Source organism: Crassostrea angulata, chromosome 10 (genome assembly GCF_025612915.1).
Source record: "Crassostrea angulata isolate pt1a10 chromosome 10, ASM2561291v2, whole genome shotgun sequence".
In the NCBI taxonomy this organism is placed as follows: domain Eukaryota; kingdom Metazoa; phylum Mollusca; class Bivalvia; order Ostreida; family Ostreidae; genus Magallana; species Magallana angulata.
The window spans coordinates 3621198-3639514 of NC_069120.1; the positions used below are offsets into that span (position 1 = coordinate 3621198).

At 35.3% G+C, this 18317-nt stretch overlaps 1 protein-coding gene and 1 long non-coding RNA gene across 5 annotated transcripts; one reads left to right on the forward strand and one right to left on the reverse strand.

The window, feature by feature from the left end:
* Window positions 1-474: 474 nt before the first annotated feature.
* LOC128165228 (uncharacterized) lies at window positions 475-5676 on the reverse strand. 3 transcript variants are annotated; one of them, XR_008241027.1, is made up of 4 exons: window positions 5537-5676; window positions 4181-4403; window positions 1660-1738; window positions 475-1562 (listed from the first exon to the last, which is right to left on the reverse strand). It is a non-coding gene; the product is annotated as an uncharacterized LOC128165228 (long non-coding RNA). The 3 variants fall into 3 exon arrangements; XR_008241026.1 differs by having other exon boundaries at window positions 1634-1738; XR_008241028.1 differs by lacking the exon at window positions 5537-5676 and adding an exon at window positions 4577-4934.
* Window positions 5677-5816: 140 nt separating this feature from the next.
* LOC128165227 (E3 ubiquitin-protein ligase MARCHF8-like) lies at window positions 5817-17895 on the forward strand. 2 transcript variants are annotated; one of them, XM_052829524.1, is made up of 4 exons: window positions 5817-5936; window positions 10473-10760; window positions 12647-12736; window positions 13201-17895. In XM_052829524.1, the coding sequence occupies exons 2-4, from the start codon at window positions 10497-10499 to the stop codon at window positions 13564-13566; spliced, it is 720 nt and encodes a 239-aa protein (XP_052685484.1). In that variant the 5' UTR covers window positions 5817-5936; window positions 10473-10496; the 3' UTR covers window positions 13567-17895. The 2 variants fall into 2 exon arrangements, with proteins under 2 accessions (XP_052685484.1, XP_052685483.1); XM_052829523.1 differs by lacking the exon at window positions 5817-5936 and adding an exon at window positions 6858-8866.
* Window positions 17896-18317: the final 422 nt, after the last annotated feature.

An 18317-nucleotide genomic window follows, 5' to 3' on the forward strand; every position in this document is an offset into this window, starting at 1 on the left:
ATAAGTTTTTCAGCAATTGTACGATTTAAGGAATAAGGAATCACTCTGAGTATTATGAGGTGATCAAGTACGGTCGGGGGTAATCAAATCCAATCAAGTCCGAAAGATTTTATGATAGATTTGATCACCCCGATCGTATTTGATCACATTTTAATGATTCATTATTACTTATCTTTGTATAATTTTCATTTTCAGCAATAATACGATTAGACATTAAAATAGTCATTGATGAAATTTATTTGGCTATACTTTGCAAAATTGATTCGTAGTGTTAGACAAAGACACTGGAAAATGTAAATATTAACAATTAATATTATTCTGTGACCTTTAACAAAATTCTAAGCCTGGAGGTCAAGGTCGTCACACAAGGTCGTCACATACCATTTACAATCATCAGAATGTCCATTAGGGCTGATGAATTTCATAAACATGTACCTGACTCATGTTAAAGAACTAACAAACAAAATAAAAAAATAACAGCTGGAAGTGGAGTTTTATATCTAGTATCAAAGGTGTTCGATATATAGCTCTCAAGCAGAGAGCGATATTAAGCTCTGTCTGGGTTTCTGGATACTTTTCTGGATGTGGAAAGGTCCAACCTGACAGTTAGTAAACCTGATTATTGTCACCACTCTGTTTCTCATATACCGAAAAGTTTGCGTAATTTTAAATATGTCATGGTAACGGAACACAGTAAGAAGAATATCGTACGAACAGCGCGGCGTCAAACACCCGGATGTGTGGAGTCGAGAACTGAGTCCTTATACGAGGGCGGTGGGTCGAGCGACCTGTCCCAGTGCTTCGTGGCCTCTTCATACGAGGGGGGTGAGTCCACCGACTCACCGGCCACTTGCCCAGCTTGTCCCCCAGAACCCTCACTGTCATTCCCGCCACTTCCGGTCGCAATGGTTCGAATTCTAGTCCTCACATTTGAAATCCACGTATTGGTCAGAAATGAGTGGTCACCTGTTGGTTGCAATGTGTCCTGCCGAGCGCTGTCTTGTTGCCCTGAGGGGTCGACACCAGCCCTTTCCATGTCTTGTGGAGCACGGTTGTTTTGGGTTGGGTCGGGTGTAGAACTAGTATTCGTTGTACTTGAATCCTTCCCCCTGCAGCCCCCACTCTTTGACCAAGCAACCAAACAGTACAATACTATCAACGCCAGATGGCCGATCCCTGTCAGTATAATCACAGCGTAAAGGAATTCCATTGGCTTTCTATGTTGTCACAACCCTAATTGCCAATTCCCGGGCTATTTCTCTTCAGATGTTTTTATGTGACGTTGAATTGTTGCAAGTGTTAATATCATCACATTGTATGCACACTTATGCAGATTTTGATTGGTAACATTGATATGTTGCACTTTTAGAAGACGTTGAGATATTGCACATTTATGAAATAAGGGTACCATATGTTACATGTCCAGTAAGATGTCGTATTTTATGATGAATTTCCGATGCGCTACATGTACTGTAGGTGCGTTTTCTTATTGGTATAAACTGCTGTGCTTCGATCTTGTCCAAAAGACGGAAACAAAGGTGTCACAACGGAAGTATGCATACCTGGAATAGAAATCAGGACATGAGCATTGATTCTGAAACAGTAGGATGAAATCGAGTATATATATGTTTACCCTAAGGTTTACGCTGTAGAGCAAACCTATGTTACTGGGGCAAAAGCCAAATGCATCTTCGCCATCAAAGGTTTCAGATCCTCTACAATTCTCAGGAAAATGAAGCTAAAATTGAATGAAAAAAAATGTTTGTTCTTCAGGAATAACTAAACTCTATGCATAATTCATCTTGTTCAGTGGCTTTTAGAAAAACTATAATTATCAAAGTTGCACAACGTCATTGATTCATAAAAGAAATTCATACGATTGAATTTAGCTATTGCCTCTACTCATATGTTGGGATTTTAATTCGATTCGAAAAGGCCCTACCGCTGTGATCCGTGGTATGTGATATATATTGTGTATAGGTTTCACGAACACTATCAAGCACTGTATCTGCCATGTTGTCCAGCAGAGAATGAACACCGGCTTAGGGAGCCTCGGTATCAATAATTTGTAAATATATTTATCATTATCAAACCAGTAAGTAAATTTTATGATCACAATTAATATACATATATTGACATATTTGATTTCAAGTTTGAATTGATTTCGCGTGCATTTTGATCATTAAAAAGTGAGTTTTGGAGGAAAGAGGTCCATGCTCGAGCCCTCTAAAGGTTGACTGTCGCTTCAAAAGTAGGACATATTGCCCCATTACACAACAGCTAAATTGGTCAGACCAGCTGACATACAAGACACATACATGTATATGGTATAAATCGTAAATCATAAAGCTCCTATAAAACTCTGCAAATATAAAGGCTTATAGTTTCGCCTCGTTTTCTCCGCCCTTCTACATTTGCACACGAAGACACCTAATCAGTTAAAAATAGAAACTTTATCAAATTAAAATGGTTTTAAATTCGTACAGTCATATTCTCAATCTGAAAACGAGGGCGAAAAGGCAAAAATAAAACAAGGGCGAATATATTCCCTTTTAAAGAATGTTGCAAGACGAGGAGCCATTATTTTTTGGCTGTAAAATGCGCTCTATTTTTTTAAATTAAATTTAAAGGACACGGCAACAAATACACTCTAACCCGTTTACATATTTCTCGATCATGTCTTGCCATAGATATAAACTTATCATCTGCGCACCTCTTTGCAACAATAACAAAACCATATCAATTAAAACCCAGGATTTAGAAGATTATGGAATAATCATGGGTGTATGTTGCAAGATCGGCCTTGACGCAAAACGGGAAAGTTTGGTCGACTGGAGGAAAAGTTTCGCACGAGTGTGACATGATGTTATATTTTACCGTTATGATAATATTTCTGACTGCCTTGAGAACTGAGGCAGTTCTATAAAAACATGTATTGTTTTGCCAACTTCCACTTAGTATTACGTAATATCGCTTTGTGTCAAAATATTGTAATAAAGATGATAATGATTAATAGGATAGTTCTTACAATACTTAAATATGGTTATTATGATATGAATAATTCAAGAAACGGGTGTAAAATATTGCCCCCTATTGTCCTCGCGACAATGACATCCCCCCCCCCCCCCCCCCCCCCGGACTCGTTGTTCTCGTAATCTGACTTAATGACAATACAACATATCAGCAAAACAAAAAAAACATCCGAAAGGAAAAAAAAAATAAGTTACCCAATCCCTACTCGGGCGATATTGATATATCACCGAAAGGTCGGGAATTGGAACTACCGCCCCTGAAGTGAACGGTATTATGTTTACCGTCAACCTGTAAGTTGGAGGTAGATCGAACTTTAGGGTACAGTTCAGTAGTTGTGATTGATAGCTACTGAACTGTACCCTAAAGTTCGATCTACCTCCAACTTACAGGTTGACGATAAACATAATATCACGCAGATACAAACCCTGACTGATATGAGATGCACATGCCTGTGTATAGACCACCGGTCATTTTAACAGGTGCCCGCCATCGTCTGGTTCAATCGTTTGACATTTTAACGTAGACCAACGATAACGATACATGTAAAAATTCTCTTTTTATTTTTTCATTTTTTAAGAGATAAGAATTTTCTTTATCATAAAAAAAATAATGATCGAAACTTTTAAATACATATAAATGAACATTACTAACTGTTTTTTTTTTTTTTTTTTTTTTTGGGGGGGGGGTTCTATATTAGGAAGTGTTGTTCCACATCCTGCCAGAGATAGTTTGGAAAAATTACCCATCTACCTGGATATGGGAAAACCAGATAAAAATCCCCTTAATGTACCAATCTACATATCTAACTGTATACAGGATGTAGATTTTGTCTGTATGGACGGAATATATAAATCGTTTTGAACCGACAAGTGAAAATCTACCCACTGTGTTCTTGGGAAAAGGAAGTTCTAAATTAAGGACAAAAACATGGCCTCGTAAAGATGATTAGCTAGGTTTAAGACCCCCAAGACCCCCCCCCCCCCCCCACCCGGCCACAAAAAACCCCAAAACATGGCAATCGCAATCCGTCAGTTAAAATGATGACAATCAAATAAAAAAAAAGAACTAAACCAAACAAATTAAAGCATCTAAAATAAGACAAAATAATCAATAGAAAAAAACCCCAAAACCCAGGTGCGTTAATTACCTGGAGAATGGTCTGATTAGTGTTTAATTCCTGGACATTTCCCTAGGTGTCCTGCTGTAGAGATGAGTCTTTGTGTGTTTGTGTTTACATTGGTAGTCAGCTGATTGCTGATAAGAGCGCCAAAGTGAACCGCTGTCGCCCCCTGACAAAATTTACACAGAGCCATATATGCCAAGTTTTCGGTGAACATTCTCGTTTTAATCCGTTTCTTTGTTCAAACATACTGAAAAAAAAATCCTTAAAATTTATATCAAAGTTATATGCCTCACGTTTGTGTTAGATATTTTATAAAGTAATATATGTAGCTCTTCGGAAATCTGATTAGAAGACAACAATTGCTTATTCTCATAAATTTTGTTTGGTCTTGCTTCTCTATAGAATTCCAAAAAAACATACCTCTTCCAAACACACTAACTATCACTGCCATCCACTCACTTTTATATGCACCTACGTACCACTTACTACCTATGCCACTTATTTACCATTACTCACTAGCCATCAATTAACCACCACTGTCCACTGTCATGTACCATAACTTATGGGACATCTGTCACGTGACACTCATTGCAGTGATGCTTTCATGTGCTTATTCTGTTATGACGTCATAATTGATTTGTTCGTATAATGCTATGATGTCATTTTTCCATTATGACGTCAGACAGGATTTGATAGATCTTTTTCCCATACCTAGCAGTTCTAAAGCAGACAATGTCACGACATGATTTGGGGGAAATTTAACATTTTTAATTTTAAAAATGTATAATATCATAAGCGGTTAATATCAATCTAATTAAAATTAGATCCTTCACGCTCTCGTATTTGATATGTCGCTATGAGGTATCAAATACGAGAGCGTGAAGGATCTAATTTTAATTAGATTGGGTTAATTTAATCAAATATATATTCTGATAATGATATTTTCACGTTTATATCTGAAACTACATTGTACATGTAAATTTAGCTCATTGATTGTACATTTGGCGTTCCATAGTACGCTGCATTCGTCTGTAGTTCGTTTAAACTCCTTCGCTTTGCGATTGCATTTGCGCTATGTTTCAAGGTTCTTCTAATGGTCCTGCTATGCAATGATTGTGCAGAAAACAATAATGGGAACTGAAAATAATCAGTGCAAAATAAAATGTACAGAAGTGTAATTGTGGGTGCGTTCATAGTTCCGTCATTGGTAGACAAAAGTTGCTGCTTGCAAGATTAATTACAATTGGTATGTCAATGTACCATTGTATTTCAGTATATTTTTCAGCAAACGATCTACTACTATATACATATAAATTCTTAAATTGTTTACCATGTTTAAAAAAATGTAATCAATATTACCAACGTTTTCATTGGACTCACTTTGGTAACATTGGTAAAATCAGTAACATCTGTACGCCCAAACTGTTCAGGGTTTATTGGCAATAGGATTGCATCAATGGTACTACTGGTAACACTATGAACGCACCCAGTGATTGCGTTTGCAGCATAACACATTATAGGCTACATAAGAAATCAATAATGTAAAAGTTGCAGAAATCCAATGACTCTATCTGGAAACAACGCACAATTAATGTTAGACAGCATATTGCAAACAAAGTTTGCAGTTAAATTGTTAATCCGCTATAATACTGTTGCAAATGGGTAAGTAACTCTGATCTACGCCAGCGCCCTCTTTGCTCACGTGATCAAAACAATCCGGCCAAAACTGGTGAACAGAGTATACTCGTAGAGGAGACTGATAGGAAAATAACTCGTCAAGGTAAAGTATAGACGACAGTTCCGTGTGTATCTAGACCGGTTCTCGACCGGTCAAGAACGGTTCTGGGGGCCTGTGGCAATGTTCGTGATGTAATTGGCCCGGGTGTGCAAGTGCACCGCATCGTAAACAAAAACAAAATCAGCTGATAGTATGAAAACTGGAATTTCATGTCATTTTAGTTTCGTTTATAGTTAGTGTGTATTCCATACAATGCCAGTTGAACTGTTGATCTCAATGTTGCATAAGTTGCATTTCTGAACAGTAGCCTAAGCTGAATATCATGTGTCTGCAGTGTTCGCGCAGTGTATTGTAAATGTTCAATAGGGACAGCCGCTAAACGCATGCATGACCTACTGATCTAAATAAGACGTTTTTGAATTTGATAGTTTCCACTTGTGCAGAGCCCTGTTCTTCACATTAGTATATTACATGTTTTGACAGTTGACGCTTTGCTGATTTTTGACATGTGATATTTCAATATTTTTGCATCAAGGAATATTATTTTAAATTAATGATGCATTCATTGACCGACTATTTTCCTTGCTCGGCATGAATAAGTACATTGATTGCAAAGAGATATATAGCCTTCCTATTAAGGTGGTGTTGATTTATTTTTCTAATTATATATTTGTTAATAATTGGGCTACAGAAACATGCATGATCTGTGATACAATATAATTGTTATAAATTGACTTAAATATGGAAAATATCAGGGTTATGAGAAATTGTTGATATTCCAGCTGCTCTAAACTTGTACAAACTTATTACCATAAACTTTTGAGCAGTGAACCTAGCATGCATTAACTATTATAGTATCCTAGGTCCCCTCTGTCATGAATTGCAATACATACGTACTGCATGGTGTGTACTATTAATATAGTTTGTTTATCGATTACCCTGGCTTTAAATTTAATTGACGTAAAAGCCAAGTTTGTATCCATACTAACATGAGGTCCTCATGCGTGAACAGTCAAGAAGGTTCAGGACAAAACAGGAACATTTTATATCATCAATGGCTTGTCTGATATAGAATCACATAAGAAATCTCACATTGCTAGGATATTATATTATGACGAGTGCAGATAAGTAAACTCTGTCAATTTTAGGGTAGTCATAGAATTTTTAAGTGCCTGTACCAATTTGTTGATAATGTCAGTCATAGTCTGTAATTTTCATCTATCAGAAGAATTAATTATAAAAAATGCTACAAAAAAATACTGGAATCAAATATATACTTTCAAGAAATTAAAACCAAGGAGAACAGTGTATTGCAGGACGCCCACTTTAGTCTTAATCTCCTTTGTACTTTTGGATTGATGCCTCAAAGGGACACAACTCAGTTCACTTTCTGCACACCCACCCAGTTTATTAAAATTGCTATATATACGATATGGATACTCGAATTCTGTCGTAAACTTTCTTAATTTATTAAATTGGAGAGGGGGTTACTTAAACAATGAAATATGATTTCTTTGATGATTCATGAGGGACATGAAGGTGTCATAATCGCAGAAAAAATACATAGCTCGCATACCATATTAGGTAGGTTATTGTATGCATGCATACTATATTAGACAATTGACCCAGATAATGACAACAATATTAACAGCATTGTCTCTGTATGTGTTTATACAGTGTCTTTAGGGGCAAAAATACTATGCCAATTTCATTGCATGTGAAAAATTAAAAATAATTCTAGAATAATTCACATAATTAGCAAATAAAATTTAATATCCTCAAAACCAAAATTGGCACATGTATCATGTAAACATTATATGTATATACTTATCTTTATATGAATGTGTTTAGTCACCATCAAGGGCCAACAAAGGGCATAATACATTAAAACCATAATATATTTAAATTTCTTCCTATTAGCAATTAGGTGATTAGTGTATTGCTAGTTATATTGTGCCCTATCTCTTTTGCAACATTTACCAATAATCTATGCCCAAATAATAATTGCTGAACAGGCTGAAGATTCTTCTCATATCCAAATCAACTACTTAGTGAGCACAAAGAGAAGTTTTTGATGGCCTTAATTGTCATGTGTCAAGTCTTTCGGTCATTCCTTTATATGAGCCCTGGGCCTTTCTCTGGGTCTTCTGTTTATGTGTGAACATTCTAAGAACTTTGTAATGCTATTGTTTTATATCAGTTAAATAATGACAATGATATGAAGTGTTTAGAGTAAAACAATCATTCATGGAGAAAAAGTGGGAGAAGTTCATTGACTATATCACCTATCACCTCATTGGTAATTTGTAACCATAGTAACTGCGAAAGTCAACTGATGAAAACGTGTTGTAGACTTAAGATAAATTAATTGTCTTTATAATAGGTACTTTTACTTTGAAAAATTAACTATACACAATTTAGAAATTATCACGGAAAACGTTGACCTTCTTTAAGTAATTAAATGAAATAAGGTCAATTTAACACGAAGTTGCTGCTTTTTAAAAGATTTGTCATGAAATAAATTGCGAAAGAGTGAAAAAAGAACCTGGGTCGATGAGATAGACAGGTGATTAAACTGTTGTATAAACGACAGATATCGTGCCTGTGTGTGGAAGAAAACCCAACATAGGTAATAATATATGTACAGGCAGACTCTCAGTACTGGAGTACTGGGTACTGTGTCTGTCGTGTCACCCAGGGTCAGTCCCCCTGGAGCAGTGACCCAGTCGTACGATATACGTGATGTATATTATAATGGTTTGGGGGAACAGTATAGAAAAGTGGGGAGCACAGTGCTTATCAGTTTGTGGAAGTGCTTGACCTCATTAATTGTGTACGGTGTATATATACACACATATATATAGAAACACACGCACATGGGATATATCCTATTTACAAAACTGCCAACAAATGATTTCCTCCATCAAGGTATAATGTTGGATTGTGGTTTCTGAATGGATTGTCACCAGAAGGTCTGTCTTTTTATACCAGTGTTATATTTCAGTAGGGTTTAATTACTTCTATCAGCTCAGTAAATAGGTTGTACTTCACTGTGTTATGTTGGTTGATGTGTGTTAATTTGGAAAAGAACTCGGTCATAACTGTCATGGTATTTGGTATAAAGTTTATAGCTAGGTCCACATGAATTGAATTGTTGAAAATATTTGTAATGAAATACCAAAGAGTATTGGAATAACTATGTCATTGATATAAATATGGTATTTACTGGCACTATATTAATTCATAATTGTTTTTTTAAATGCAAACAAATGTATATTAACTGATGTACAGCCGTCATAAAATTGACAACATTGCTAAGGGATTATATATAGTTGTATACAGTTGCACATGTGCTGAGACGCATTTATTAGTCTGGAATTTCATAAATAACCTCTTTATATGGACTAGGGCCAATTCAGCACGAGCAAAAACAAATTAAACCTTAGACCTCAATCTTTCTCTCTCACACAAAGCCATGGGTTAAAGAAGTAATAGTTGCGACTGCTATTTTAACATCTTAAGTGGGGTGAATTTAGTGGATTAACATACAGCTTAGCTACTGCTGCAGCTATATATATAGATATGTATTAAATAATGTACTGTATCAGTCAAAGGCTTTTCTTAGCCTGTTGTTTTCCCTTGGTTTTCACTCTTTCCAATAAGAGATGTGCTGGTATTGATTATAGAGCCTGCATATACATTGAATTACGCGAGATAGTGTATGATTTATAATGGAGTAAAGATCCGATACTCTGCATGAATTAAAGATTAGTGTAAGAGTGATCAGAGGTGTTCAACACCCAGTGCTGAGGGGATGTCAATGATTGAATGAAACTATATCATAACTCACTATTATGATGAGTTGCAAGAAAAAAAAATGTTTTGATATTATAAATAGAATGAAGTCAAAACTGAAAGTGAGGGATAGCTTTATCACGAAATAGTGTTCAGAAGCTGTATCATATTTTATTATAAACTATATATTTGGATGTGTTAGTATAACTATAGTATCACTTGTTCTATTGAAAATGGTTATATTCACTGTGAACAATTAATGCTGAACCCCCTGATCCTTGTTCTGTTTTAGGTTGTTGAATGTTCAGAGTGTACAATTGAGGCTGAAACCTTGAATCCTTGTTCTGTTTAAGATTGTTGAATGTTCAAAGTGTACAATTGCATGAGGCTGAAACCTCTAATCCTTGTTCTGTTTTAGGTTGTTGAATGTTCAGAGTGTACAATGGTGGCTGAAACCTCGAATTCTTGTTCTGTTTTAGGTTGTTGAATGTTGAGAGTGTACAATGGTGGCTTAAACCTAAATCCTTGTTCTGTTTTAGGTTGTTGAATGTTGAGAGTGTACAATGGAGGCTGAAACCTCAAATACTTGTTCTGTTTTAGATTGTTGAATGTTGAGAGTGTAAAATGGAGGCTGAAACCTCAAATATTTGTTCTGTTTTAGGTTGTTGAATGTTGGGAGTGTACAATGGAGGCTGAAACCTCAAATCCTTGTTCTGTTTTATGTTGTTGAATGTTGAGAGTGTACAATGGATGCTGAACCCCCTGATCCTTGTTCTGTTTTAGGTTGTTGAATGTTCAGAGTGTACAATGGAGGCTGAACCCCCTGATCCAACCCTGGTCCAGTTAGGCAGTTCTAACATTACCATAGCCAGTATACACACCATAGGGAGTTGTAATCTGACGCCTCTCCCCCAGAAGAAGAAATTTTACTCCCGGGAGGGGTCCGTGGCTGGGACGGACCTTCTTCCCATATGTCGTATCTGTCAGCTCCCCGGGGACATGGTAGATCCATTGTTCTCTCCATGTCGCTGCTCAGGGTCCCTGCGCTTCATTCACTACAGCTGTCTTAAGGTAAGAAATTGTATTTAATAAGCAGTTGGAAATATAATTTGAGATTTAGAACACTTATGTAACAGTTTATGATTAAATACTTATTGCTGGTAATAAGATATCTGCATTTTCCTATGCTTTGTGATTGATAGAGATAAAGTACCATATTAGGTATTTGCCAGTATGTGTTTGAATTTGGTCAGAGTATGTGTACACATATTACTGAAAATTTGTGATTGCATTTCAGTGAGCGTGTGTATAAAAGGTGGGACAAAAAATATCGGCTTCATTTTCCACACACCATTTAATGAACGTTTCCTAAATTCAGACTTTTTGAGAAGAAGAGTTATGAATTTGCAAAAATGTAAAATACTGTCGCTGCAGGTTTGTAGCCTTTCTGTAGTCTTTAAAAAAATTCAGATGGACGACCTATTTGTTCATCTGAATTTTTACGGACCGGGAGCTACAGACCTGCAGCTAAAAATATTGTTATTAGTGATGATATGACCACAAGGGTTTTTTCATCATCTGACTTTTAAGTGACCCTCTAAGTGTGATATCTTCAGACACTGATGAGGACTGTAAGATGTCAGAGGATGGGACAAGTGTACTGTTACACAGCATGGACAATTCATTGATCAGAAAATTCTCTCAAGATCTGCGAAATTATATTTACGTGTAAATGATGTATAATACTGGCGAAGAACACCATTATAAAAATTCCCATCTAGGGCTCGATACAGTTGTATGGTACAGTGGTTAATTTATGGTTACACATGCTTACTCCAGAAATAACCATGCATCATCCGCCCCACAAATCATTAGTGCATCATTCTGCTCTAACACTAAGATTCATTTGTGACTCACTGTTATAATTTAAGCTTGTAAATACTCAAGATATTTGTCCTTGACAAGTAAAGTTGGCCCTAAGAATTTGCTTGGTTGTTATGTCTCGACGTCCTCCAAAAAATGTATATGAAAACGTCACAGAAAATCATTGCCAAGTGGCTTTTCCAGATAGTCTGGCATACAATTTAACATTTGTATTATAATATGGATTTATTGCATCAACAAGTTGAATGAAACAAACTGCACACTGCTAACATCGCTGGTAAATAAACCTTGAAAGTTGGATTTAACTAGTATTATCTGCATTTTTCTGAACACATTGAAACGAGAGAGAACTTTTGTTACCACTACCTAAATAAAATATTGATGTTATGATTTAAGACTTGTGTTCAGTCTGTTGCTGCTAATTCTCTTTATTTATGTAGTGTTAGTACCAAAGATGTACTAAAACTGTTCACAGTCTATACTACCATAGTCCATATACTTGTACATCTACACAGACACAGCTCAAATTCTCTTATAATTACCTAGTAAGCCCTAGTTATGCGTTATAAGTCAGGGGAAAAAACACCAAGCTGACCTTTTACAAATATGTATTCAGTACTATACTTGTCTACACATTAAAAAAGGGTTGACTTTTTATCAGCATTCCTCTCAATCTTGTCGGGTAATTATGAAAATATAGGACAAACCTATACCTGCTGTTTGGTTTTTTTATTCATTTTTAATACATGTATATGAATTATTTACTAGCTAAAAATATGTTACCAGGATTTTATCACAGACTGAAATTTGTCTTTTTATTTTTATTTGCTTCTAAGTGGCAGTATGACTGACTTTCTGAGCTATGTAACAAAACAAGAGGCTGTTTTGATGAAGTGGTTTATTTTTGTTTGTTGTATTGTGTGTCTAGAATGTGGATAAACAACGGGGAATCCGTTGCATGTCGCCTCTTTCTGGTTCACGTCCAGACGAGCATTCACCGTGTTGACAGCAGGTTGACGGATTGACATGTTTTTATGTCAGTATTATTGATCCGTTATTCATGTTTATTTCAGAAATGGATCAGCATTTCTACCAGAAAAACAAAGAAACCCCCAAAATGTGAACTGTGCCACTACCAGTTCAAGAGACACAAAAAATTCAGGGTAAATTACTCATTTGATTTCACAATAAACTATGTTACAGATAAATGCTTTAGTTCAGTTCAAAGTTGTTTTGTTAATTAGAGAGTGCTATTTACTCCAGCATACTTGAGGTTCATAGCAAAGTATTGCTGATCTACTTCTTTATTTCAAAGTGGACAGTCATAGCCATGGATGAAGGCTACGCCTGTCCACTTATCTATAAATCAAAACTTCTTACTCTAAGCCAGAAATATAAGGCTTAGCACAGGGACAGGGACCAAGGCTCTCGCCTGAAGGAGAAGAGTGCGACTAGTATACCTATCAGTACTCACTTTCATTTGAGTGATAAGGTTCTGCTGTAATAACCAAACTCTAATTATTATCAAATAAAAAAAAAAAGCAGTGTCAGCCTCAGAAAGTTATGAATTTACATGGATGATGAATTAGTTTTGGTGCTTAAAATGTGTATTTTTGCTATCTTTTAGTTCAAAAACTGGCGATGGCCTCGAGTCAGTGCGCGAGACAAGTGTCTCCATCTAGTGTTCCTGATCAACCTTCTGATAATGGTTGGCTGCGCCGTGGCAACCATCATGTGCTTTCTTTCGGACAAAGGTCAGATTAACAAGCTTCCCAAAAACAAAGTTGAACTTACGATCGAGGAGATCATCACCCTGGCGTGTGGTGTGACCTTCTTCGTGGCGTTCTTCATCGCCATGACGGTGGAGATAAAGGCCCGCCACACCCTGTACAAATTGTTCCTCAAGTTTGTGACCCAGAACACAGACTGGGCCGTGGAGTCCTATGACAGGAACAAGGACCCCGGGTATTCCGGTCCAGCGGCCTTAGTGTAAAGGACATAGTCCTCAGAGTCAGGGATGTGTTACCCTGCAGGGGAGAGTGCGTGACTAGGGTAGGTGTCACACACAGTATTACACTGATGCAAGGGAGACCACTCAATTGATTATGGTTGATGAACAAAGCAAAGCACATCAGCATGTTCCCCTGGACATACTTGTGCCTGTGATATGTATTTACTTACTTTTTCATTCTTATTACCTTATTTTAACCATTCTTGTATATACATTTTTCATCTCTGTCCAGAACTTTGAGTTATTGTTAGGTCTTGGTGTTTGTGAGACTTACTGTACATTGGAGGCTTTAATGACCAGCATTATGTCTGAAGAGATTGTTTGTTACTGGTGGTTGCACCGGACTGCTTTATTTTTATCATCATGTGTCATGATGGATATTTTCGGTTAAGATTTTGAACTGTGACTGATGGTAACAGGTTATTTTTTTGACATGATGGTGTTTACGGAAATCTTCATTATTTTGTAGGCAAAAACATCTTGGGTAAATTAGGTTAACTTATCCAATTTAGTCTGAGCTATTTTTAAATCATCTTTTGATCTGAATTCATTACTGTAAAGAAGGTACGTGCTTTCAGAATAGAAACATAAATTTATAACGGTATATGATAGGAGCTTATTTCAGTCCACTTATTCTTTAATGTTATAAAAATTAATTTCAATTATGGTGACAAGAGCATCATGACAATTACTTTTTCATAAAATATTATTGATAGTTGCCGTAGACTAACCTTTATCAATTAACAGTTGTGTATTAGATACAATAATCAATATTGTGAAAAAAGCATAATGATGGTCTAATTTTGAGATTTTTTATGGGCAAAAAATTGCTTTTATCATTTATATTTTTTTCTTTCTTAGTTTTGTTGCAATATACAAAACAGAATTTGATCAAGTGGTATTTCTCAGTTTTATTGAGTGCTTCACATTGAAGTAAATACTGCTGCATGCTGCGGCTAGAGCTAGGCCACCATGACCCAGAAACCACTGATTACTCCAGATAGATAGGGATTATCCAGATAAATAGGGATTAACAGTTACTGTTCTCCGATCCTCAGCCTCAAAATATTGTTTTATTGTAAAAATGTTATTTACCGTATCCTTCAAACTTTATAAATGAAATTAAATAAAATAAATTCTTTGATGGTAACCATGCATTTTACGAAGTTATTGCAATTTTGGTCACAATGAATACCTGTATAATGGAATAAATAACGTATACAAGTTGAGATCAAATTAGAAAGAAAAAGTTGTACCGTTGCATCGGTGGCTCGAACCCTTTCACCACAGTGACAGGTACATGTAGTAGGACTCCATGGAGCCACTAAGCCAAGCAGTTTGCTGAATAGCTTAGTGTAATATTAACACTTCAAGACTAATTAAATTTGCCTATATGAAAGGCAGATTTATGGTACGAATAGAAAAATTTGGGATATTTTAGAGTTATTGAACATCGCTGAGGATCAGAGATAGTTAATTTAAGATACTGATGTTTTGATGTGGTCACATTCCTCCTGCAGCCGTGTTTTGTGTCATGGTTGCCTTGTCTCTCTATCTGTGAACCAGGTTTCTTCCCCATAGATTTAACACTGCAGGCAATGAATTTCAATCTCATTGTCAACACAATATTTAGTTTTAACAATGAATTAATCATGAACATTTAAATTGTGCATTAGAATTGGAGTGTTTGGTCTGTGGGCAAGGAGTTTGGTTCACAGCTTCATCATTCAGAGTATCTCTATACAAAGTGATTGTTGTGTGTCTTGCACCATGACAAATCATGAAAGTTCTTCTTTTGAATGACCGTGTGTCTGTGACATACGTAAAAATTGTAATTTTACAATGATTTAACAGCACAAAACAGATTGTGTTTTCAAATTAATTACATATTTAAAAAAAGACATCCTCAAACACGCCCTTTGCAAATTTTCACTAGTATTTTGCCATTATTCAATTTCATTGTAAAGTGCATATTACATACCTGCAGTTAAGTGTCTGTAATAATTTTTTCATCACTTTTATCAAGTATATTTTTCATGAAAAAGAGAAAAAATGGTGTCTTTTTTTAACCATGCATGTTTCAAAGATAATTTTACATGTGAGGGAGTTTTTGAGCCTAGTATTATTTAAAAAACTCTTTTCAGTTGTATTTTGAACTTCCTTAAAATTAAAAAAAATATTGGATGCAAGCGATCTGTTGTCCATAAAAGGTTAGATTTTCTTACTGTGTATTTAAATAGTTACAGCATTATTGCTGTACAATTGAAACATCTTTTTGTTATCAAGGTCAAAACTAAAGTGTTCACTGTGATTAAGATTAGAACTATTGATATTATGAGATATTGAGAGGTTTCTTTTCTAAGTAAGATTTCAACCAGCAACACAGAGACCAACAAAAATCTCTCAAAACCAGAAGTTTGCTGGGATGCTACAAGTTCATAAATATTGTAGTTTTTTTTTTTTTTTTAACGTCTGTTTTTTTTTTATTTGAACTCAATGTGTCTATTTTTGTAAGTTAACTTTGGTATCTCAAGCATTGCCATCTGAAATACTGTGAATTTGTTACCTATTCATGTTTCAATTCAGTGTCTTTATGATTTACATGAATTGATTTCTTGGATATCCCAGGGTTTTTTTCCTTTTGGATGGCATCTACTGGTATTTGTTAACCCCTTTCTTTCATCTCTTCCTTCTAAGTAGGTAAAGGGAACTAGAATTCTCATGTGTTATACTCAGCTTCTATACTGATATTAAGATATCCATCACAACATGGTTAGAGAGGATGGCAGTGTAGATTGTGCATCCGATGCAAGGTGATTTTGTATCTATCCTGTACATGTCAGCTTAATTATATACACATTTTAAGGAACACAGAACTAACATACATTTTTTTAACACTTCTTCACATTTTAGATACCATTTAGCACAGTGCAGTTTAGTGCTTGTTAATTGTTTGAATTAGTGCTATAAATAATTTCTACACTATGAGTGCTTCCCCTTTCTATATTTTGTAGATTGTTGACTATATTTTTTTGGTTTGTTTGATGCAGTTTATTTTTTTAATCCTTCTTAGAACAATGAATTATAATATTAAAGTTTTTTTTGTTTTGTTATCCACGTACATAAAGACTTGAAATATTTACCGAGAATTAATTGTATGAAAGATATTTTATGTCATAATATCTACACATGTAAAAATTTTGTATGAGCACTAAATAGCTTTTAAACAGTGAAAGCAATGTCAGGGTTTTTTTTTTAGAATGTTATTAACCCTCAGCACAAGAGAATGGCTGCTGTTGCAATGAATAAGATGTTTAAATACCAGTAATTGATTTGTTGCCTCCAATTGTTTGCTTTGGGTTTTTTAAAAGTATTTTTAGTCATTCTCAATAAGTTAGAGCATAAAACTTGAAGGTTAAACTTCAGGATTGTTTGGAATGGATGTTGTATTTCTGCTTGATAAACTGGATATTGCCAGTATATAATCAATATTTAGATATTCTAAAAGGAGATGAGCTTTGAGCTTTTAGTCTCTCTATTTGTTCTCTCGGACAAAAAAAGAATCTTACCCGGTAGTTTAATTTGATCAGTGCATCTTTATATAGGACCTTCAGTAATTTTAATATTAAGAATTTTGCTTCATACATATATTTCAACATTTGCAGTTTTCATCTACATATGCGGATGTTTGTAGCAGTGGTATCAGTGTATGTACTTCAGATGAAATTTGTAAAGTGAAGTGCACATGACTGTCATAACCTCCATTTTTATCCAAGTTGTACATCTGTCAAAATAATCAACAAACAGGTGCCATTCTGTAGCTAACCGTTCCTCTCATTTGGTCGGCTTTGAATTTGCAGCATTGTATCATAGCTACAGATGTGGCATTACTGAATAGATGCCAGGCCCTTGTACACACACCTTAAACACATGTAATTTTACTCGTGGAAAAGTGGGCAATTCACATTTTTGATGGATTAGGACATGGTTATCTGTGTAGTGCATGTCTCAATGTGGGCTGATGGATTGATAGGGCTCCACTTAACGAGAGTAACCATGGTAACCTACAAGGAGGCTGTGATGTTTGTTTAAACTTTTCTTATTAACACAGAATGTATGGACTACATGTAATATATTATCAATGTTTTTTCCATGTGATTGTATTGTCTGTTTTTTTTGGTGCATTTCTAATGAATATAAAGTTTGGTGTTATTTTGTACAAAGATTAATTTACCAAGAAGTATGTATATATGTATCACTGTATTGAAGTCTTTTAAATGTTTTCTAATAAAGAAATAAAACTGTTAAAAATGTGGTCTTTTTTGGCTTAAAAAACATAAAGTATAGCAGACTGAAGAATGTTATTCATGTTCCAAATATCTAGCTGGCATTAACCATTCAATCGCATTTAAAAGTTATATCAAATTCATAGAACAAGTGTACACATTTTACCCTTTTTGACTTCTGCACACAGAATGTCTTAATTCTTACTATCTGATGTTATTGTAATGTTACAAAAGTGTTGGGGATATTCCCTTGGAGTCAACATCATGGGGCCATGAAGCTGATGAGAGCTTTATCTAGATAGCTGATACCCATGTGGTCACTCTCCAATACCCAGCGATTACAAAATGGTTGAATACCTTTCCAATTTATTGCATCCATTCAGCCTTCAAATTTATAAATCTTTTAATCAGTTTTTTTATACCCCTCCCAACAACAACACAAAACAT

Coding starts and splice junctions, on each gene's coding strand:
- LOC128165227 (XM_052829523.1), top strand. Junction 10,761..12,646: donor TTCACTACAGCTGTCTTAAG/GTAAGAAATTGT, acceptor TGTTTATTTCAG/AAATGGATCAGCATTTCTAC. Junction 12,737..13,200: donor AGAGACACAAAAAATTCAGG/GTAAATTACTCA, acceptor GCTATCTTTTAG/TTCAAAAACTGGCGATGGCC.